Genomic DNA, 24,423 nt, shown 5'->3' with positions numbered 1-24,423 from the left:
TCTATGGAAGCCCAGAGAGGCCAGTGAGAGAAATAGAATGATGATCCACTTTCCAAGTCTGATCTAAAAACAGGTGAAGAAAAGGTTTTACCACAGTAATCTTTCTAAGTTCCTGATGTTTTTTTCATCTGAGAAACAGGTGGGAAAAAACGTTTGCAAGGTGAAAAAAAGTTTTGCCAGGATTGTGTAATTTTTGTTGACTAATAAGTTTTAACCAACAGTGTTTTTCAGTGATGAAAACAAGATGATAACTAAATAAAAAATCATTTGTAATGAAAAAAGAGCACTAAGAAACTATGAGGAAATCTACTGACATGTTTGCCAACAAATAAAAACTCTCTGACTGAACTGTGCATTCAAGACACTTAACATTAGTTCCCTCCCGTCTCTCCTCTTTGTATGGCTGTGTGAATTCATAAAGTAAAGTACATCAGATCAGAATCCAACATGACTTGGGATGTTTATTCCTCCAGAAGCTCTGGCTTTCTCCAGCTGTCTGTCTCCGAGCGATGGCTCCAGTCCTCTGCTACGTACAGGTCCTGCCCTCCCCACAAAAATTTTAAAGACAAATATCAACTCATGCTTTTAACTTCTTAATACAGTGTCACCTGCAGCCTCATATTAATTAAGCTGCAGTTATTTTGTGGTCTTGTTTTGGTGCTTTTTAAAATGTTTAACGGCTAAAGAGCATACAGCTACTAGCAGTAGCTACATGTGACTTCTAAACTACGGTGGCTCTGCAGGAACAGACACAACAGCCAGTAAACAAAGACACACTGACTCTCACTGTAAATTTAAGGAACATTAACACTGGCCATAGTGAACATAATGTCCCTGAATAAGAAAAGAATCACTGGGTTTACCCAATTAATATAACCATAGCTGAGAAATTTGCACTCTTGCATATGAATCAAAGATTTAACAAGAAGAATAAAGCACATTTGAAGAAATCTAGTATACTTGATATAACAAGTTAGTTAATGTTTCCTCCAGGAGTGTGGGTTTTGAAAATTTAAACGTTTAAATAATGCACAATAAAGCAAATTACTGATAATTTAGATTGGACTTAGAACATGGATCACTATATATTTTTTTCATTTGCCTCTCAGGGCTTCTATAAATTCTTGGTGCAGTTTTCAGAATGATTCTGTCCTCATGTTACTTGTTTTTTGGCTTGTTTGATTTTTTTTATTTCAGGTCAAAATAATTAGCACATTGGCATGAAACAAAAAATAATAATTTTGCTGAAGTCTGCTTTGGTCTTTCAACTCAACAGAAAATAACAGAAGAATTGAGAACTAGGACTCTGTTTTCTCATGTTTTTGTGTTGAAGTGACGAATGGGGACAACAATTGAACCTGACAGGCTCAGATTGTTGTTCTAAGTGTCTGACAACATTATGGAAATGATCCCTACAGAAACAGACCTTTTTGTTAAACCAGAAACAGACTTTTGGTCTTGTCAAAGACACCAGACTCCATGTTCAGAAACAGATGTTTTGTCATCATTAAAAAATCATTCACACTTGACAAAAACAAAACAAGGTTTATTTTACATTTTTATTTGAATCAGTTTGTGATTGTTGGAACAGTGGGAAGATGAACCAAGATGCTTTTTGTGAGTGTTGTTGTGTCTCTGCCAGCTTTTGATAGCAGTGTGTTATCAATGATAAAATTACTGTAAATGGAGTTTGGTTAGTTTGGCGAGAACGACATGTCGGCTTTTTCTGGTTGATCAAAAGGATTGTACTTTTTACCAAAAAGCTCTATCTCTATAGGGATCCTTTCTATAATGATGTCAGACACTTAAAATAATCTGAGCCTGTCAGAGGCAAAAACAAACACTTTTAACACAAACACTTTGGCGGTAAACACCTGCAGCCTATTTTGCGGCTGACTCACTGCATGACAAAATAGGGTCAAGGTTGAAAAATATCAACGTTGCCCTTTAAAATAGCTAATATTTAATATTAACGACGGATAAATGAATATTCAGCTCTGAAGCTTTCTGTTGAATGCAGGTAGTCTCCATGAAATTCGATCTCAGCCATGTTTCCAGAGGAGTGCCACAGAAACAGCTGCTGGCCTTTAAAGACGTTGGTCTTTAAGACGTCCATGTCCCGGATCTGAGCAGAAAACACAACACAGTGCAGCAGTTGTTACACTTTTTACTTATTAAGTATGCAGCATATTGAAAAAAAAAGCTTGTTAAAAAGCTTGTGTGTCTGCACCATAATGTACGTAGACTGGGTGTTGGTGGAGTTGAATACTAATCCGATGTGCAGCGCCTGGATCCTGATCTTCACTGAGGGCGGGGCGTTGATGAGGACTCGACAGGTGTGGTTGGTGTTGGACGTTGTTGGATTCTCGAAAACGCCACTTTGAGAAAACAGCTGAATGTCACAATCTGTAGGAAAAAGACACGGGACATTTAATATTCGGTAAACATTTTTTGGATGAATAAAATATTAACACCAGTACAGTCAAATGCAAAGTAGTGTAAAGGCCAGGCAGTGAGTTCTTACAGTTGTGAAGATCAAAATGGCTAATGTTTGCTGAGACTGTCTCTGCAGCTGTCCTTACAAGGTGCAAACTGTTGCATGCAGTATGCATACAACTGGGACATACTACTTCTTCATAACATTGTGCTTTGAACTTTGACCCTCTTGCTCGTAAATCCATCACAAAGGATTGTGGGTCAGAGTTGCCAGAAATGCATGCTGGCTCGCACACGTCAAAATCCAACCAGATGCAGAAGGACATCCTGGTATTTTTTGCATACTGCACTTGAAACATGGAACATACTAAATCTTTCCTCTGGCGTATTAAACAGTACAGTAGTATGGGTGTTGGAACATACAGTGTAACTGGTGCTGATAGAATGAGTTATGTTTTTAGTTAAAATGTTGTCACCTCTAAACTCACTGGGGAGGTGAACGGGACAAAATAAAAGCACCGTACAGAACAATTCAACACAACAACAGGAATCATTATAGCTGAATCAAGGCCACCTGTGGAAGTTAATTTCTGTTAAAATGATGGAAACTTCTGTAAGTCATTATAATAAGAAACTTTGTTGAAATAATGAGTTAGTGGTCTATCTTAAAAAAAGTTTCTTCTGAGATACTAAAGCCCCTTTCACACGGGACAGAAACACACTCTAACACCCGCTGACATCTGGTTTTTACGGTTGGCATTCAATCCTGAACAACATTTTCGTCCTGGCCTGCACATCATGTTCTCCAGACTTGTGAAAACATCGTTGTTTGGTGCAGATCCCATCATCACAAAGATGCAATGCTGGAAAGCCTCACCATCAAAACCAGTGATTTATTATGGTATGGTGTGCCTGGGTAGTGGTCCTCTTGTCCTGCATCTTGCAATTTTTAGATGCACACAAAGGTTCAACTGGCACGTCGTTGGACTGCTCTTCGATGTCACATTTGGCTCAGGAGGCCAACTGTGTCAGTAAGTGAAGAGAAACAAGGAGGGTAAACTAGTTTACACCGCTACCATGGAGTATGTGAGGTGGGAAGGAGGAACTTACAGCTCATGTCATGATAGTTTCATGTAGTTACTTGTCTTTGACAGGTTCCACAGGTGCAGCAGCCGTTCTGCTTGTAGCGCTTTGCCAAGGTGTTTTTGAAGCGGTTCTGCCCGGAGCAATGTGCCTCAGTCTGATCAGAACTTTAGTTGTCATTTTGAGATAAACAAGGTCTTATTTTGAGATACGAACTCATTATTTTGATAAGGTTTCTTTGCTTTCCGTGAAAATATTCTGATCAAATCAGTTATGCGGGCTATAATTTCTGCTTTTAATTGTTTAAAAAATGTCCTGTTAATTTTTGTATAACATTATTGATATGTTTTCACTTGTCTTTTGCTCTGATCAGGCTTCAGGATCGGATTATTGATGCTATATAACCAATTTAAACCAGAAGACGTAGACTGCAGCCACCACTGCAGGAGGACTTTGACAGCAATATCTACAAATGTGTTTGTAAACTCCAACAGCTTGATTCCACAGCTGACACTGTGCTTCATATCATCATCTTCATAATATTAATAACAAACTACTTACAGTTACAGTCTAGTTACAGTCTGATTTAAACCATTCTCATCTGGTCACACTAATACTAACTCATTATTGCATGAAACTTTCTCTTAAAAGAAGTTGTTAAGACTCTCACCCTGATGGTGGCTCTTCTTCGTGTTCTTCTGTGAACTGTAGGAGAACACAACGCCGTTCCCAGCAGTGAGCAGGTTCTGACGCACCAGCAGGACATTGGTTCTGGTGGTCACTTCACTTCCTGCCACCTGCTCGCACTTCCTCACAAACGCCAGTCGGTCAAAGAACGCAACAAACTCCTCTGCAGAAACACGCACAGGTTTATTTAGCTGCAACAGTCAGGACAGAGGAAATATCACCCTTCATATCTGATAAAACTCACTCTGTCTGCAGGTCAAGGAGCCAGATTCCACTTTAACATGAATGACCTCATCCAGAGGTCGACCTATGGATACTGTGCAGCGGCCTGTTGTGTCTTTCAGGTCCACCGTGCCTGATTCTTCCAGGAGCAGCTGTCCACACACACCTGGTAAAAACACACTGTGATGTTAGGACTCAATTGTTTTCAAGGTTGGTAGAAAAGTTAATAAAATGTTACACTGTTTGCTTGTTAGGTAGCTAAACAGTTAACAAAACTTTCAATCTATACTGCTTCCTGCCTCGGTAAAAAATTCACAAAATATTACAGTGTTTGCTTGTTGGCAAGCTAAAAAGATAGCAAAATGTTACAATTTTTGTTTGCTAACTAAACATAAATGTTAGTGTTTGTTTGATAACTAAAAAGTTAAAAAAAATGTTACATTGTTGCGAACTAGCTAGCTAAGAAGTTTTTTTAAAATGTTAGGACTGCACTGTTTTCTAGGTCGGTAAAAAGTAAATAAAAAATTACATTGTTTGCTTGCTAGCTAGCTAAAAAGTTAGCCAAACTTTGGTCTACACTGTTTTCTGGCTTGGTAAAAAGTTAACAATATATTACATTGGTTGCTTGTTAGCTAGCTAAAAAAATATCAAAATATTACAGTGTTTGTAATCTAGCTAAAACGTTAAGAGTTCTTCATTTTAAGTTCATCTTTAAGTTTGGTGCAACATATTTTATAATTATATGATGATTTAATCATGTTTAAAAATGAATCCTCGTTGGTGAGACCCCGCCTGTGTGTACTAACTGGGTTTAGGTGTTGGACTGGTTGTAGTGGTCTGTGGGATGGTGGCGGCCTCTGTTGGACTTGGAGGGGGAGGATCTGTGGGACTCAGGGTGGGAGACAGGACAGGTTCGTCCTCTGTGCAGCCGCCCATGTTGCAGCCCTGGATGGTGATGGGTTTGGGCATGTGCATACAGAGCAGAGGGCTGAGGGGCTCCGGCTTCGAGGGCCCCGTGCAGGACACGGCCCTGGACTGGATCCCATATCCACAGGGTACTGAACACTGGAGAGACACGCAACACAACACAACACTGTCTGCAGTCATTACATTCATGTTGTAAATGAGGACACTTCAGTGGTCTTGACAAAACATGATCATTTATTCGTGTACTTGTCTGTAGGGTTCTTCAAATAATGCCAAAAGAGATTTCCACACTTTAACGAAACTGGTCTTAAAGGACCATTCCACTGTGTTTGCAAGTTAAGTTCTTACATATTTTGATTTTTGCAGACACTTTTTAATGCATATGTACAATATTTGTCTGTATTTTCTATTTGTCAGACTCTTGAAACTTGCTTGAGTTGTGTGATCCATCAAGTCTGCATTACTTTCTGTCAGCGTTACATTATCTTCGGACATTATCATGGTAATGCAGTTTAGGTGCAGACCTGTTGACTGTGATGGATTACACACCTGGAGCAAGATTCAAGACTGCTGCTCATCAGTGGCAACCACTCGATGGTAGAAAAACACATTTATTTATGATCAAAAACACTTTGATCACGGTTTGAAAAATGTAGTACAAACCTGCAAGTGCATTTTAATTTTAAATAAATGGTTTAAAACATGCAAAACCACTGGTATGGTCCTTTAAAATGGGATTTTGACTGAGAGACAGTAATAAACCACAGAAAATGAATAATGAGAAGGAAAAGTGTGTTACTTCAGGTCCCACTTGTAATAATAATATTTAGATTATTAGTAATGATTTTCACTCATTTGTCTTTGTTCTTGTCCTCTGTTCTTCATTTTTTATCTTGGGGCTGCACCCAGGGATTATTTTCATTGTTGATTAATCTGATGATAATGTTATTAATGAACTATTTGTTTTAAAAACTCCCTGAGGATAGTGAAGCATGTTGTGATGGTATTTCAAGACAGAAGAGGTGAGGTGTACCTGGCTCCACGGTTTGACCTCCCACCTGAGGGTGCAGACCTGCACCAGGCAGGGCACTGTGGTGGCGGGTTTGACAGTTTCGTGGCAGTTCTCCTCCGGCACCACGGTCTCTTTACCGTGGACGAACTGGATGCAGGACACCGTCCTCTGAGCCACACCCAGATCACAGGACGCCGAGCAGGACGAGGTACTGAACACCTTCCACCTGGATAGATGACAGTGTGTTTTGAACCATTTTACCTTTGTTTGCCTGTATTTCAGGTGTGTGTGTGTGTGTGTGTGTGTGTGTGTGTGTGTGTGTGTGTGTGTGTGTGTGTGTGTGTGTGTGTGTGTGTGATTCACCTTGCTGGGCAGCTGTGTGTGTTACATGAGACCACTGCTGTGGGTTTTGGAAAGTCTCTGCACTCTGAGTCGTCCACCACCTCCTCCTCCTCCTCCTCTGTGTCTCTTGCACAGTACAGCACCCTGTTGGCCACGCCTCCTCCACATGTCACGCTGCACACTCCTTGCTTAGAGCGCCACCTGGTGGTTATAAAACATATTGTGCTGCTGTACCTATCAAACCATTATTTTAACAGGTTTTTATGTCCATATACTTTAGTTGAATTTAAAAAGATTATAATTTGAAAAAAAAAAACTTACAAACTGAATACATTATTTTTTGTCCTAATCTAAAATTAATGGTTTTCAGAAATGTTGAGAGAATATTTAGGGGATGCATGTAAAAATGTCTTTGTGGTGTAACTAAAAACTCTGGGTAACGATTCAGTTTCCAGGTCCCACAACTTCATGGTAAATAGGTGGTAATTACCAAGTAATACATTAGAAATGTCTTAGAAATTACCCATAAAGTAATCCCAAATTTCATGATTAAATACTGATTGTGGTCAGTAGTGATTACAGAGCAACGTATTTGAAATTTCTCTGAATTAACCTGCAAATTTACCCCCAGATTTCATGGTAAGTATGTGAATATTTGCAAGTGTCATTTTCATGCAAGTAGGTGGTACTGACCATTTCATATAGTTGAACTTTCTTTGAAATTAACTGCAAATTTACCCCAAATTTGAAGGTAAATATGTGATAATTAGCAAGCACTACTACTGCCTGCATGAAACACAACACTATGGGACCTGGAAATTGAAGTGTTACCAAACTTAAAACATCCTATGAAGTAGTCGAGCATAATCTTACATTAGAACTATTTTCATTGCGTCTCAGCAGACTCACATGGGAGGGCAGGGAGACGTGTTGCAGGCTTCAGAGTGAGGAGGAGGTTTGGTTGAAGCGTCACAGTGGAAGTCGAGCACCCCCAGTCTGGTCTGGTGGTCCACACAGGAGAACCACACCTGCAGGGTTCCTACATGAGCATCAGGCGCTGGTTGACCTTATCTGACGAGGAGACGCTCTGCTTCACAGTGAAGGTGAGTTTAATGTTACACTTACCGTTACCGCAGGTCTTTGAGCACTGACTGATCACAGGACTCCACACGTACACAGGAGTCTGTCTGGAGCGAGGTGACAAGCCGGACTTCAGCACGGGCTGATCCTGATCCAGAAAGACATGAAGTTTAGACTTCACAGTCTGACATAAGAGTGAGGATCTTAGTCGTTTTCTGCTTTACCTGTCCTGTAGACTCCCACCCGATGGGACAAACATCCACCACACAGGGGACAGAATCAGGTGGTTTAATCTGCAGTGAACAGAAGCTTTGATCCACTTCGACATCCTGACCGTCTTCAGGCCGAACGCAGGACACGACACGTTTGGCTTCACCTGGACCACACACAGCTGAACACTCACCTGGCTCTGACACACGCCATCTGTACACACACATCACACAAAAACTCCACCTAAAATACTACACATTTTGTGGTCACATGACATTACTTGACCCAAACACATAAATATTCATCAGCAGGAAAAGAAAAAGTATTCCCATGGTACATCATAATTATGAAATAAAAGGTTGAATCAAAAGATAAAAAGTCATAATTATGAGATAAAAAGTAGAAATTATGAAATAAAAACGAAACTAAGAAATAAAAGATTGAATTATTAGATAAAAATAAATGTCAAAGTAAAAGTTCAGTGAGTTCACACCTGGCAGGACAGTGTTGCACGTTACATTTCTCCACAGTATCTGGAGCCGAGTCAGGTGAACATTCAGAGTCTGGAACCTGAACCACGTCGGCTCCGCGTCTCTGAACGCATCTTACAGGACGCACTCGCTCTCCTCCACCACAGGGGGCGCTACAGGGTCCAAACGTCCCTGTTTCCCACCTGCAAGGCGGCAAATAATTCATGTACACACATTAGTGGTGAGCTCCGAGTGTGTGTGTCAGTCCACAGGGGAAAGGACGGCGTGTGAAGCTGACCTGGGGGGACACGGGGACAGCTGACAGGTGGTGTGTGGCGGTGTGGATGGACGAGGTGTTTCACACTCCTGTTCCTCCAAACGGTTGTTGGTGTCTTCATCTACACAGACGTACACGTGCCTCTGTACACCTGTGGGAAAAAAAACATAAAGGTAATAGTTTTGATTCTACACCCTCTGCATGGTTTTATTGTGAACATGTGTGTCAGAGGGGCATGTTTACAAGATTTAATTCCTCTAAACAACAACGACTGTGTCTGGCATCTCGAGAGAAATTCAGCCGCATCATTAAACTCAATTGAGATGACTCTGTCCCTTGTAATCAATAATGACTAAAATTACTGTAATTAAGTAATTATGGAGCGCAATTGTACTTTTATGAGTATGTTTTCCTGTCTGTAATTTTCACCATTACACAATGTAATCTGATTAATTATGTACTGAGTAGGACTACAATTTGAATTATTTCTCCACACATCACATTTATTCACAGGCAAAGTTACAGTGAGCTTTAGCCAGTTAAAATAAAGAAGGAGGGGATTCATATTTTTGATACATATTTTGTGGTTATGGTGGAGGAAACACTATCTCTTTTGTCCACAAGGGGCTCCAAAATCAACACAATATGAAAGTATTTTTTAACACGAGTAGTTTTACTTAAGTAATATGTCAGACAAATAGACATAAACTGTAAGTGTGTGATAAAGGTTTCCTCATAAAAGTGGATATCGCAGCATACTACTACACAAATACCTTCTTTTTTGGATGTCATCCATCCAACAAGAGTGCTAAGATTAAAATGTGCAGTCAGCAGTGTTGGGCAGTAGCGACATTACAAGTAGCGGCGTTACTAGTTTAACTAAATTTGTCAGTAACGTGGTCGTAACGTTGCTGTTTTCTTCATCAAATAGCTTTTCAGTAGTGAAGCTACTTTAGCGATCAAATAACGCGGTAGCGTCCACAGAAGCTACATTTCCCCACGCAATTCTAAACCTTAAATGCGTCTCTTCCATGTGACGTCACGTACCTGCCCTCCTGCTGTTGCCCGCCATTGACTGGGTAGAAAAAAATGGCCGCGAATTGTTGCAGCGGGACGGGATGGAACGCGCGCGAGAAGAGACAGTGGCAGAGAAGGGGGCAGAGACATGTACGTGTCGTGAATCTCCATGTCCAAATCTTAACAAGTCAACAGTTACACGTTCCGGTGTTTACTGTGCAACTCTAAAAGAAAAGCTCCTGTCAACATCCAAGACGTTAAGGACACACATTCAGGTATTTCCCGATGTTTACACAACAATCGCTAGCTAAGATAATCATCACAACTCAGTCAGCAAACACCAACAGCTAACATGGCGCTAGCTAGCAACATGTCCTGTGGCAACAAAAAGATTAAAACTCTGTGTGTGTGCGCGGTAAGAAAAGTGAGAAGACAGGAGAAGCTGAAAAGTATAAATTTAGGTTTTGTTACTCATAAATATATTACTTGTGCAGTTTTTTTTTTTTTACAAACTTCTCTACAAAACCAAATTGTTGTGGTCAATTTAAATAATTTGATATTTGTGTAGATGGCTCCTAGTACAGAAGGGGGGTAATAAATATACTCCTAAACACAGACAGACAGATACATAGATACTTTATCTTTACTTTAAAAAATAGCTTTGATGTAGTTAAGCTATTTTTGTCATTTTATTGTAGCTTAGCTTGCTACATTTCTCTGGTGTGTAGCTTCAGTGTAGTGAAGCTTAATTTAATGTAGAATAACTTGTAGCTGAGCTCACTACATTTTCCAAGTAGTTTGCCTAACACTGGCAGTCAGTCTGTGAATTACAATCAAATGCAATATATTCCACAGGGTGTTCGTTTTTCTGCGTCTCGGTGTGACTCGTGGTTACCCACCTGATCCACAGGAGACGGAGCAGGGTGTCGTGACGACGGCCCATTTGCCTTGAGGTGTGATGTCTGTCAAGTCACTGTTTCTAGTGGGTACATGGAACTGGTAGCTGATGTTTGGATTCGTCTTCTCTCCATATTCTTTTCCATACTTGCGATAAACCTGCAGAAAAGACAAAAAATAATAGAAATGACAATTGTTGCACAGACAAAGAAAGTCTGCCTCTTTAGATTAGAAAGTGACGTCAGTTTATTTCTTTAAAGAAACATTTTTCTCTGCTGACTTGTATGTGTATCTCCTTCTGCAGTGGTCCAGGAAGCAGGAGCTCCTCCATCTCAGGCAGGAGGTCAGGGGTCAGGTGTAGGCGGTACTCTAGTCGGTTATCATCCAGTGGGGAGGGGTGGGTTAGGTTCAGCGCCATGCTGCCCCTCCCAGACACAATGTAGTGATCACCAACTCTTACAGCTGCGGGCACAAATCCCAAAAACAACTAAAATTTTAATCCTGTTGTAAAAACAGACAGTGAATCTGTTATAAAGTGACAGCGCTGACCCATGTGAGTGAAGAGAGGAGCCTTGTTGATGATATGAACCTGTGTGGCGTTTACTGGCAGAGAGAGGAAGGTGGTGTACTCTGAAACAGAAAGCACTCAATTATAACCGATATAAGATGATACAGATACAGCTGCATCTATCATTATGGTTATGTACCAAGTTTATTGCCAAGGAAGTTTTCACAGACAATTAATTTGCCTTGTTATACTGGTGCAAACAATAAATACAGTAAGAGAAACATAAATACAGATGAAAGCAAGCACTGCAAGTCATGAAGCACAAAAAAGCTGTACAGTTTGTGCAGGAATGTGCAAAAATACTGGCCAGAGAATGAAAGAATATTTGCAGTGTGCATGTGTGTAACCTTAAGTCTATTCATCTATTGATTATCTATTAATATGTCGATTCTTTTTGCAATTAATAGGCTAAGCAAGTGTGGCCAGGTTATCCAAAGAAGAAATCTTAAAAGAGTTTGTTTTGTCTGACAGTCTAAACATCAAAAGTCAGAAATGAGAAGCAGTAATCAGAGTGTTTGATATGTTTGATTAATAAATGAGTCAGTATTAATTATCCTCCCTGGTAATAAATACATGCTTTTTTAGAGGAGCTATTTGGTTCAAACCTGTCAATTGATTTTCTTTCATTGAATGTGATCAATAATTGCACAGTGTTGTTTGTTACCTCTGGCCTGACCACCAGTGTAGGAGTCAGAGGTCAAACTGCAGGACGATCCATCTCCTCCACACACCCCACACACATCTCTCACTTTCCCAGAGTGCAGTGCACCATCACAGCCGAACAGCTGATCAGAGACAAACAGTCAGTTTGAAAAGGTGTGAGACTGAGTGTAAAAAAAAAAAAAAAAAATCTGTTCTGTGTCTCACTGAGTCATCTCTACCTGACATTTCCCTCTAAGACAAGCAGCTGTGGAGCCGAAGGGAGGCGGACTGTCTGACTCACAGCGAGTCCCGTCCACGAACTGAGAGCCACGACTCACGATGAAGTTTTCTCCATCAGACTGGCACATGTATCTGCACTGCTCATCCCCTGGTAAGAGTTCACAGTAAAAACAACACTAGAGTTTTGTCCCTGTACAGATGGAAAGGTTTGTCTCGAGAACCCACCTTGTGCAAAGCCTACAGCGGGGATCCAGGTGTAGAAAGAGGCGGTGTTTGGTAGCAGGTAGAGGGGGTGGAGGTCTGTTTGGGAGCACTGCTCCGCCATGAAATCCAGCTGGGTGCGCTCACATGGCTGCAGCAACATGTGTGGGATGAAAAACAGGAATTATCATTTACTTCTCTGATGATGAAGCTTGAATTAGAGCTCAACCGATACTGGCTGAAACAGTAAACCTTTACTGGTATTTTTAAAACTTATAAATAACTTTAAAAAAAAACAAAAAACAGAACAACTTCATTTAAAAAAATGTATACATTGAATATAATATGAGAAAAGTAATATGAATATGTCATTTAGTCAGGGGTTGGGAACCACTGCTGAAACAGAAAGATCATTAAATAGTGGGCTGATTGTGTGTACAGTGATCGACTGAGTAAACAGCCCTGACCTACTGTACGCAGGTCCACTGTAAACATGACCAGAGAGAGTTTACCTGCTGGTGACAAAGTGCAGCCTCGATATCCGGTCCCTCGCAGTCGTTCCCTCCAAAAGCAGGTCTGAAAAATGACACGTGAAAAATAGTTTAGTTTTGTTGTTACACTTTAAAACAGCCTTTTCAAATAAAGCAGTGGTTCACAACCCTTTTTCTGAAACTGATTAGGTGACATATTTTATGGATAGTTCATCTTATAGTCAATGCATAACAACAGTGGTACAGAATAATTAATAAACTGTACAAGTAACAAAAATAGTGACACAAAACTGCAGCAGGTTTGTCTAAAACAGGCTATTTGAATGAATTTTGAGCATATTTCTGTATTTTTTTTAATTTTAACAATCATTAGGTTTCTTTTTTGACAAATTCCTCATTTTCTTCTCCCTGACAGTCATTGCTCTGTTAGCTCTCTGGTTGTTTTAACTGCATACATACTTTTCTAATGCAGAACTTTACTGAACTTCACTGAGCCACTTATCCTCTCAGTGGTAACATTTTATTATACTATCATTAATAAATAAATAAACTGATGGACAACAACTAGACAACCAATTCCTTTGGTTTAGGAAACAAAACTACCTGGGTAGGTTTAAGACAACATCACACTTTGGCTTAAAATAGCTACGATACTTCACGTATGTAACATAACATAACGTGTTTATAAGTACATAAGGTATTATAATCATCAGTTACAACTTTTTAGTAGCATCCAAGTAATATTTCTAGATGGTTTACAAACTGATTAGTAACCTTGTAAAAAGTTACAAAGTTACAAACATCTGCTCCATCTCTTTATATAGTGATTTACTTTAATTTCATTTAATGATTAAAAAAAAACTTAATGAAGCTGTTGAAAACGATTTAATGTTTGCAACTATGAACCCTTAATTTGCTAGTTTAATCAGAATGTAATTGTGATTTTTCTCTTATGACATATGCAATTTATAAGCTAATTACTTTGTTACACACAAACATGGTAAAATAACACAAATTATAGCATTAACAGTAAGTAGTAAACATAATTATCATTTCATTGTTTGTTAACAGTAAATTAAGTATTAACTAAGTTTCAATTTACCATTTATTAATGATGGTTGTTATAATGTGTCAGCTTTTTATAGTGTATATCATTCAATAATAATCTAAACTTTACCTAAATTTATAAAGTTATATCATATTATATTATATTAAGTTGGGAACCAGTGATATAAAGTACAGTCGCAGGATCTTGCAGCGACTGTGACCGATGCTTGCATCACATTTGTTACCGCGGGTTGTTGCATTTCCGTGTGCGATGAGTGACTCCCCCTCCACATGTCCGTGAGCAGGGGGAGAACTCGGACCAGCTGGACCAGGACCCGTGCACCACCACAGAGGAGCTAAACTCATCCAGAGACACGCAGCGGCCCTTCAGACACCACTGGAAGAGAGGACCTCACCCCATGAGAATCATTATAAACACCCTGATAAAATGATTGCACCATGATGACTCAGTGCTCATCACAGAGCCGTCACCTGATTGGGTGCGCACTCTGTCCCGTCCAGCAGAGGGACCAGCAGACGTTTGCAGGAGGTGTCGTCATCGGGGTTAATGTGACAGGACAGAGCACGACAGGCTGGCTGATGGAAAAAATACACACATATTAGAAACATGACTTGGAAATGTGGTGATGCTGAATTTTTTTGATGTGAAGTGCCACCTGGTGGTATTAAGCTGTCATTACTCACCAGGTCAGGGTTGGTGAAGGAGCAGGCTCTCGCTGTGCTTCCAAAGGCTATTCGACACTGATCATCGACTCCATAATACAGACCAGGCTTCCAGTTCTGCAGGGAGCCTCCCAGTGCAGGAAGATCTTTGACACACTCAGCGTTACCTTCACTGGAAACATTCACACATGTGACGTCTCATCATCAAGTCCAGACTGAAGCACATTTAAACCTCACATGTTTTAATACATTATCAATAGCAGGCATTCAATCAAAGGGGGTTCTGTTTCTATAAATCTTCAGTCTAAATTATTCCTGCGCCGCCCTGTGCTGCTCACTTCAGGTGTGTTGGTTAATCTCCTATAATGCGTGTCAAATGATAGAATATACAGCATATATACAGACATTATTACGGTCTATATCACTGGTTCCCAACCTGGGGGTCCCGACCCCCACTAGGGATCTCCAAAGCTTCACAGGGGGTCATAAGATCTACTTGATTTGAAGGGTTGTAGGAAAACGTAAAAAAAAAAAAAACAATGCCCATCCTTCTGTATGTCCTTCAATTCTATTCTTATTTTCAAAGTTTAGACTGTCTTAAAATATAAAATCTCAGGATAAGGACATGGTGAGAATCTGAACAAGCTATAATTACAGATCCTGCTTAAGAAAAGTGCACAGAGAAAACAAAAAAAAAGAGCTAATAGAACAACTTTTGAAAGAAGACAACGCATTCTTCCTCTTGCAAACAGAGTTCAGCAGTGAGGTTCTGGAGGTGAAAATCACGTTCATATTCTGTATAGACGATTTAGATTATTGGTCATGATGTCGTAACCATCCAGTGTGGACTGACCACAAGCTATGGGATTGTCAAATGATGGTATGTGCTCCTGGAGACGACACAAGTCTGCATGACATCAACCTTGTTTTTACATTTTATTTTGAAGTCAAGGTGAACAGTGAGATCCGTGATTAGTTGAACTCGCTGTTACCGTGAAATATTTACGATTAATTTCATGTTAGCTACTAGTTAGGTAGCTAACATGAATTGCACTAGTAATGTTGTTATGCTGCAGTGAATCTACAACATATTACAACCTTTAGCTCAACCTGTGGTGAAAACATTAAGATATGACTTTTAGATGAAATGCCCTCTCGACAGCAGCAGCAGCAGGTCTGCATGATGAATGAGAGGCTTTGTCGTGCACAGCTGCTCTCTGTGAACAGGTTGTCCCACCTGAAGAATGTGAGCAGCTGCTGTCTGCTGCAGGGGGACCAGGTCAGATCCACACTGTTGTAGCCTCCATCAGCGGCCATCATGAAGCCTCCTCTGCTGCAGGTGTTTCCCACTCCGTCATGGTTGATTCCAAAACTGGGTGAAAGGCCATTAAATAGAAAACATTTTGACATTTCTCTACTGAGATGCTGACATCATTAATGAAGTTAAAAGTAGATTTTGTTCTCTAGTGGAGGACTCAGTCCTCATTATTCCTTTAAACAAGCTGCATTAAATTACACAATGTAATGAAATCTTTTTATGGGCCTGCCATTTCATAATAATTTATAAGAACTTTCCTGGAAAAAGAGACGTAATTTAGTAATAATTATAGGGGGGATTAGTGTTTAAAGAAAGGAAAGGCTCCATTTACTGTTAATGCAATTACATATTCATTCAGTATACAGTACCTATTATTATATACTTGATTCTCTTTATGTGTTTAATATATGCTTGGCTGCCCTACAAAGCCAAAATGCATGGAACAGCACAGGCTTGGAAGACCGTATAAATTCAAAGGAAACACTTAAATGTGTAGTTACAACAAAACACGGTCAGCTTCATGCAAGGGAAGCAGCTTGTCTTGACTAAAGCCCCCAAACTGTTTAAAATATATCAACTTCAGTGAACTAACATCGTATTAATTTCATTTGTTACTCAACATAAGTAGTGCAGAAGCTAGATCCAGTCACAGAGACTAAAAACTGCAAACTCAGACCTGCTAAAAAGGTAACTAGCCTAACGTTATCTTGAAAGTCCGTAGAAATGACAGTTTGTTGTGGTCAAGCCTCTGTTAAGTCACTTATTTAAATGTATTATATTAATTTCAAGGAAATTGTTATCATAAAATATAGTAGAATGAAAGCTAAGAGATCAAATTTCATTTGCTGATGGTGTTTTCCCTTCAATCATGTTACCTGAAGTTTTACATCGATTATTTTTATTTATTTATTTTGTGTAGTAAAATAATAAGCCCAAAAATAATTGTAAACCCAAAAGGAATCACATCCTAGCCAACTGTTACAGTTTAACCAGTCAGCTTGAAAACTTTTAACTTGTTTTTTCCTCAACTTCAGGTTTTCTGGAGTCTGGAGAGAACAGGGCATCTTGCCAAAAGGGCAAGTTGTCACGCTGGTTATATCTCCAACACCAAAGGGTGTCAACTAAGAAACAGCTGCATGTGCAAATCACTGTTCTGAAGTTATTTTGCTTCTGACATGCAGTGTATCTCACTGTAATCTGAGGTGAGAATGATTTAAAATAGGAGTTAAAAAAAGTGCCCTATTTATGTAATCATATATGAAAAGTAAGTTTGTTCAATTATATTATTTCACAGAATGTAGGAGGGGAAATGTGTATTTTGATAGCAAAACTAAAGTCCTGTACTAAAGATAGTTTGTGGTATAGTTAGCATTAGCACACGTGTCACTCTCAGGTTGTATAGCCAATGTGACAATTTACCCCATATAGTGTGACCCAGTGATGGGAAATATTGTCATAAGTACCCATTCTGTACTTAACATCTATACAAGACTATATCAAAGAGGGAAATAAAATCTCATAATTATATATTTGCGCACAAGAACTCTTTATTTAATTAAAGATGGAAAATGATTAACTGAGACTGAGAAAATGAAGCAAAAGCAAAAAAGTATGACAAGATGCTGCAGTCTCCCCTACTGCTCCCTGCCTCTGTAGGGCAGTGAAGTCAAATATTCAATTTTTGCATGTTTGCTTGACTCACTGCGAACCGACTACAAGACTGTGTAGGAGTTAATTTTAACAAATTAACTTAAAGGGTACCAACTAAGCATGGTGTCTACTTTCCCTGTAATTAGAGCCAAATTATAAAGTTCTTTAGAGGAAATGTCCTGGAAAATATCTGAAAATTACAGACCTGCAAAGCAGTGTTATCTAATGTAGGTCTATAAGCTTTAATGTAAACTTTAAACAGATGTTGTAAATGTAGATTTGACTCTGCTGTACCTGTGGCCAATTTCATGAGTGATGGTGATCCCCAAGTCAAAGCCTGTATCCTCTGTGATCACACAGCTCCATTCACTGGAACAAGCTCCGCCCAGCTGTGCTACACCCCTGACCTGCTTATTCCCATCGGGCAATTCCAGGTCGTACCTGTTTGTGATGGTAAACATCTGGTAAAACATTTGTTCATTCATGGCATGTGAACAGAAACATCCATTTACAATACAGCCGGCTGCATGCAGACACAGCACACCTTGTAATGTACAACAGGAGATCAGCGTGCAGTGGGTCTGTGTCGTTTGAGGGGTTTATCCTTCTGCCCCAGTCACACACACTTCTGAGAGACGAGGTGATGTTGGGCGACATTTGGATCTCTGGCTAGAAGAGTAACAACAGTAAGGTAGTGATCATAAAACATAAAGAGTCTGACTTCAAAGCTATACTACTGGCCCTAAGAAAAGATAGGATTCCTAAAGTTCGTCAGGAATCGACTCTTCCTATCTTAACCTATAGGACTTAATATAAAAGGTTTCTGTAATAATTGGCCCCTGTAGATCACATCCAGAGTCGCTCTGGTTAACAGCATTAACAAGAGCTGTAGACCGTTTACATTACTGCACTAACATACTTCTCAAACGTGGCCATTCATGAACTTGATCCCGCATTGAACTTACAACAGTGAGCCTCTTACCTCTGGCTCTGACAGGATGATCATCCGGACCAGGTGCACCCTCATGTTGGCGCCCAGGGTCATGTCTCTCAACAGCTCAGAGGCCTGGGTGGAAATTGGAAAATAAGTCAGGTTAATATATTTCAGGATGTTCACAGTGTGATGTGTTGCATCGCAGTATATAGCTGTGTAAACATTCAACAAACAACTGAATGATTGATTCATTACTATTTGTTTGTCCTTTATGGGCGTCTGTACTGCAGAAACATGACGGTGCAATGTGGTCACAGTTCAGGTGATTATATACAAATGAAAACATATTTTTTATAACTTGCACACTAATTCTTAAAGACAGACGAATGGCAATCAACAGAACTGTCATTTCACTGCGTGTTTGTGCTCAGACTTACAATGTTGAGGTTGGTGAGGATGTATCGTTCTGTGTCCTGCTTGTGGACCTGCTGGACATCAGGTCCAACCACTACCAGCAGCTCCAGATGTGTGATATCAGGCATCAGAGCCGACCGACGCAGCCGCCCACTCACTGTGAATGCAGAGAAGACACAGTATAGATGTCTGATCTGCTAGACAGATGTGTTTTTGTACTTAAGCAAGTACAATAATATGGTGTTTTATATCACACATCAGTACAATATGACAGAAAGAAGATGGGACCAAGTAATTCCTTTGCAGGTCATAAGGTAGTCTCAAGTCTTTGCACTTAAGTCCCAAGTCAAGTACCAAGCAAACAGCAACCTGTGTCGAGAAGGGAAACCCAGACCATGAACTTTCCACAACCCCAACCAAGTGTTTTCTGTCCACCTCAATGTTCATCAAAGTTTAACTCAACGCAAAGAAAGGACACAAATTGGCAGCCACTCCCCTTACTTCGTACAACACTAACATTACTAGCTAACCTACATCAATCCTTCATTAGCTAGCAAGTTAGTTTTGCTATCATTAGCCAACTTAAGATGTGTCTTGTGTCACTTTTACAATTTCCCCGTTCAACATCTGTAAATCTCTACAAAACTGGGCTTTCTTTTCAATGTAGACGAGCCTAACACTTAGCATACCTAAGTACTACAAACAGGAAAGCAGAAAGTTGACTGATGTCCCAAGCTTGCTCAAAAAGGGACGGGACATGTGAAGGGTCAGTTACTGTATCCTGATATACTGTAAACTGTGTTTCATGAGTTGAGTGTCGACTTGCTGCGGATGAGTAGCGTAGTTGATTTAGGAAATGAATAGACATGAGTTGATCCGTGGAACACTTTAATCTTTAGGTTTGGGGAAAATTTTCAAGGCTTAAGGCTCAAGTCAGAGTGAAATCACAAGTCATTGGTGTTGAAGTCCAAGTCAGGTTGTAAGTCTTGATTTTGTCAAGTCTAAAGCCATCAAACTTGTGACTCTCATTGCATTATATGAGAGTCTTTAAACTGCTTTCACACTTCAGTCATGGAGAGACGTACCTGAGGCATCAGGAGACGAACCAGGAGACGAAACTGTCTCTCTTTGACTGGAGGAGTGATGAAAAGGCTTGAAGAGGACACAGACAATAACACAATTTTCAGCAGCTTTAAACCTGTGTGACTAAATTTAGCTCTGTGGCCCAAATACTGAATGAAAATACAAAACTATTTCAGAGCTTTTGCTTTTTTAGTGACTGCCATGTAAATCCAGTAAAGCCACAGTTATGACTCTCTGCAGGTCGTGGGTTTTTCACTGGATGATAAACAGTTTAAAGTTGAAGAGTTCAATGTACTTTGCAGAAGTCCCGAGCAGAGGCATCACTAACCGCAGCGCTCCTGTTCACCCGCAGCTTTCCACCTACCTCGTCCAATGGAGAAGTCATTAGAGCGGTGAAGCCAGGCCGCAGTAACAGCAGACAGAGCAGAGTCATAAGAACCATGTTTCCCCTTCTTCCTGTGTGTCTACCTGCTCTGCTTTAACACCAGGACAGTATGTGATCGTCCCACTCAGCAGGACGGGGCCCAGCAGCCAGGAGGGTATGAGTAACATGTGTTTATGTAAACAGCGGGGACAAAGTTGATGAGTGACACACGTCATTTTTTTTTCCCTACTTTGGGACCAAAAGGACAGCTCTCATTGGTTGTCCTTTTATATCGTAGACCCACTATGACTAATTTGTGTGATTTCTTGCCTTTCATCACTCAGCAACGAAAACTGTCACAATCAATGTGAGGGAAGAAAAAGATCCTGTATATCGTTACAATGAGAAACTTTATTAAAATAATGACTTTGGTTGCATCAAATTAAAATTTAGAAAGATTAATCTCAAACATAAAACTCCAACTTCAATTGTGGGTAATAAACACTTCAGGAGGTTTAACTTTTGAAATGTTTTTTTTTTTTTTTAGATGGATTGAGAAAAATAATCAAGTTCCTCAAAGAAGGTTAAAATTGAAATGAAAATTGAAAATTTCGCTGCAGTTGAAAATTCAGTTTTTCTCAAAGGAGGAAAAATTACAGTTTTTCCAAGCCATCATGAGTAGGTTAGCATAACTAGGCAAAAATGTTTGCTAGCTAGCAAACAATATAACATTTAGAAATACAGAGCAGCAGTCCTGCGAGAACTCAAATTGATGTTTTATTAATTTTTAAAATTTTAATTTATGTAAGCAAGCATCTCCATATTGATTAAACTATTTACTATTATACAATTATATGATTTACTAAACTTCGATTAGCTCTTAACTGTGCAACAGAGCTCTGCTTAACTTGAAGTCTGGATTTACTCATTTTAAATCAAGTTTTGCTTAACTGTGGTTAGAGTTAATCTTAGATTAAACTAATCTTTGTTGGTGCAACAGTCTTAGTATCTCAAAACAATGGAAACATTCTAAAATAGTGTCTTGGAGATACTAATTTTTAAAAAACTAAGTCAGTTAAGAAAGATTGTTGTTATTTTGAGGTGCTAAGTCATTATTTTAAGAAAGTTTCTCATTATTTTTAAATGCAGGATCTTTTTAACTTTGTCACATTGTGGCCTTCTGTAACAATCCATTAGGACTTTTTGTATTTCAAACATGATGATGAGAGAAAATCAGTGATGGCAGCTGCGTGCTTTATTTAGTAACCAACATCCACCTTTGGATCGAACCCCGTATTTATCTTCAGGCCTTTCACAGCTGCAATCACTGCTGAATTACTCCTCATTATCATACAGTAAACAGTCGTGCGTGTTGTTGCCTGTTGTAGCCATTAGAGGGCAGAAGTTATCCTGTGGATGGGCTGAAAGTAGCTGGGGAGGGAACAGGAGCGCACACACACTCACACTCCTCCACAAGAGTGTAACAAAAACATCCCTCATGTCCATGACAGCCATAAAACCCTATCTAATGCTAAACTGCTTATTTAGAAGGCACAGTGGAAACAATAAAACAACAACATTAAAGCGAGCTTTGACAAGCTTTTTCCTCTGGGTCCTGCCTATAATTATTTTCCTTTACTTAAACTAGGCCAGATGAGTGATTTTCTCTCTAGATTTGGCCAGTAGTGATTTTTTTTTTAATAATTTGGGGGCAGAGAAGTAATTTGAAATACATCATTATGCCTTTGATGATACAAATACAGTAAAACTAGGCCCTACAGACTGCGCCCTGCTGTTTGGTTTGCTATCTTCACTCAGTTTCATTGCTTCACACAAACATTTTCTTCCTCCTGTGATAATGACATAACCATTTTTAGTGTTGGTATCTGGACGTTTGACAATTTTTAGTGTTTGTGTTGACAATTTTTAGTTTTGGTATCCAGGTTCTTGAGCATTTTTAGCATTGATATCTGGGTTCTTGACAATTTTTCATGTTGATATTTGGGTTGTTGCCAATTTTCAGAGGTAATATCTGGGTTGCTGATGATTTTTAGTGTTGATATTTGCGTTCTTGACAAGTTTTAGTGTTAATATCTGGGTTCTTGACCATTTTTAGCATTAATATCTGGGTTCTTGATGACTTTTAGGGTTGATATTTGAGTTCTTAGCCATATTTAACATTGATATCTGGGTTCTTGGCTCTTTATGAAGTTGATATCTGAGTTTAGCTTTGATATTGTGCACCAGAAATATCCAGAGTATATTCTTTCAAATAAAGTCTAAAATTCACCAAACTGCAAAAAGTGCTTGACCCCCTCCCCTTCTTCTTCTTCTTCTTCTTCTTCTTCTTCTTCTTCTTCTTCTCTTTCTTCCTCTCTTCTCCAGCCCCTTCCCTCCTGAGGGGGCATAGTTTATCTTCATAAAGCCAGGATTCAAGCCCCATCTGCCATTAGTCTGCCAGAGATCTGCCCGTTGTCAGTCTGAATTAACAGCTGGGTGTCACCGGGATGACACCAGCGTCGCTGCTCCACTAAAACCTCAGTGCCCTGCTGGATTTACAGAGCACAACAGACTGTGATAAGTGTTGTTGGATCCTCATGTCTGTTCAGAGGAGGGTAGGGATTGTATATTTATGATCCTAAATTATATATATCTAGCCATATGGGATACTCAAGTGGGCACAACAGATGATGCCTCAGGAAAATGTTGTTTTGGTTGCAGTTAGTGAAGAAAGGAAGTTGTTCATGGAAAACTCTGTTGGATGAATGCAGTCACATTTTTGTTGTGATTTCCAACATCTTATTGCCAAAATCTATAATTAATATCCTCCAAAAAAAACCCTTCCAAATGTTACTTGTTACAAGCCTGTGGATAGACATTTAGTCTGCTAAATTTTGTTTTGTGAATCCCATCCTCTCAGTGTTTCAGTCTGAGATACATTTATGTGGAGTGGCTCTGGCTTGAACATAAAAGGATTCCCGTTCATCTGCTGCTCTTTGTCCTTCCCTCCATCTGTCACGCTGTTGTGAAAGATTCATGTCAGCCTATAAGCTAAACTCTTTATGTTTGTATTTGTTTGACATAAAATTAACAGTAAAGAAATACTAAAATAGATAGGTCTGTTTCAAATGATATAACCGCCACTGCCTACATACTTACATGCATCTTTCGCGCTGGCATGGATGATAGGCAATACATCCACTAGAAGGCGCTGCTGTGTTTGTCCCCCTGATCGGCCGTCTTCACTGGGAGGCTGCTGAGCCCAGTTCTGTTGCCCGTTAATGCTAGTTACAGTTACGGTTAGAAAATTTAGTAGCAAGTAAGCTGCTAAAGCTATTGGCCCATCAGGAAATTTAAATGTAAACGTAAATTAATCACAGAGTTGAAGTTGAGTGTGTGGCGCTGACTTATGCAGGAGTGGAGAAATTGTACCTTTCTTTAGGCTGTGAGACTCCTGAATTCATCCTCCACATTCCACCATGAAAAATACTATTATATTTATGATTTTTTTTTATTTAAGTAAATTAAAAAGTGGGCTGCATGCAAAAGAAAACAATGCATGTTTAAACATACTCATCAGAAAGTTGGTCCGAACTAAGGTCCTGCCTCTCACTGGACAGACAGCCAATCATGCTTGAGAGTAATGGGGTGGACGGTGGGGTGGTCAGTGCCCCCACCCCATACCCCCCTCTGGATACACCCCTGCATGAATGCATTCTCCTCTCATTCTTCGGCAACGACTCAAGTGATATTTTGTGAGATATCAGTGAGTAGTGAGATTTTTTAGGCCACAGATTTGGTGTCTGCCCAAAGTGCAGGATGAGTCATCAACCATTTTTAATAGATTTCCAGGAAAAGACAAACCACCTTACAAAATGACGTTTTTGTCATTACTGGGACAGATGCTGGCATGTAGGTGATGTATCGTGGAATACATGACAGAAACACTTAATCATTGATTTTGACTTCATGGGAACTTTAAAGATTCTTAATTTCAGTTGCTGACATAGAAATCTTGCTTTCTGAGCACAGCATGACAGACTGAATATTCAAATAATCCAATCCCTTGTTTTGACCGTGTTTTATCAGTTGTTACTATAACCAGAGCGCCTTGGTTAAATCTAGCC

At 39.7% G+C, this 24,423-nt stretch overlaps 1 protein-coding gene across 1 annotated transcript; it reads right to left on the bottom strand.

The window, feature by feature from the left end:
• Positions 1 to 1,680: 1,680 nt before the first annotated feature.
• adamts13 (ADAM metallopeptidase with thrombospondin type 1 motif, 13) lies at positions 1,681 to 20,477 on the bottom strand. Its single transcript, XM_084727893.1, has 29 exons — positions 20,297 to 20,477; positions 19,935 to 20,001; positions 18,873 to 19,006; positions 18,484 to 18,567; positions 18,046 to 18,170; positions 17,796 to 17,942; positions 15,771 to 15,905; positions 14,555 to 14,705; positions 14,342 to 14,446; positions 14,095 to 14,246; positions 12,824 to 12,887; positions 12,336 to 12,462; positions 12,110 to 12,258; positions 11,893 to 12,013; positions 11,210 to 11,290; positions 10,941 to 11,122; positions 10,663 to 10,819; positions 8,768 to 8,897; positions 8,493 to 8,672; positions 8,014 to 8,212; positions 7,835 to 7,937; positions 7,619 to 7,748; positions 6,731 to 6,910; positions 6,389 to 6,593; positions 5,235 to 5,493; positions 4,451 to 4,594; positions 4,190 to 4,369; positions 2,231 to 2,406; positions 1,681 to 2,125 (listed from the first exon to the last, which is right to left on the bottom strand). Exons 1-29 carry the CDS (start codon positions 20,372 to 20,374, stop codon positions 1,970 to 1,972), a joined length of 4,101 nt encoding a protein of 1,366 aa, XP_084584019.1. The 5' UTR covers positions 20,375 to 20,477; the 3' UTR covers positions 1,681 to 1,969.
• Between the last annotated feature and the right edge of the window lie 3,946 nt (positions 20,478 to 24,423).

The sequence above is a fragment of the Lutjanus erythropterus genome, chromosome 10 (assembly GCF_056507025.1).
Source record: "Lutjanus erythropterus isolate fLutEry1 chromosome 10, fLutEry1.hap2, whole genome shotgun sequence".
Classification (NCBI taxonomy): Eukaryota; Metazoa; Chordata; class Actinopteri; order Lutjaniformes; family Lutjanidae; genus Lutjanus; species Lutjanus erythropterus.
The sequence above is the reverse complement of the archived record's forward strand: the minus strand, read 5'-3'. Positions and strand labels throughout refer to the sequence as shown.

Excerpts from the sequence above, each read along its gene's own strand:
- adamts13 (XM_084727893.1), bottom strand. The coding sequence starts at position 20,374 with ATGGTTCTTATGACTCTGCTCTGTCTGCTGTTACTGCGGCCTGGCTTC. Across the intron at positions 15,906-17,795 it reads ACTCATGAAATTGGCCACAG|TTTTGGAATCAACCATGACG; the intron begins GTACAGCAGAGT and ends CCTTTCACCCAG. Across the intron at positions 14,706-15,770 it reads CAGCTGCTCACATTCTTCAG|TGAAGGTAACGCTGAGTGTG; the intron begins GTGGGACAACCT and ends GAATGTTTCCAG.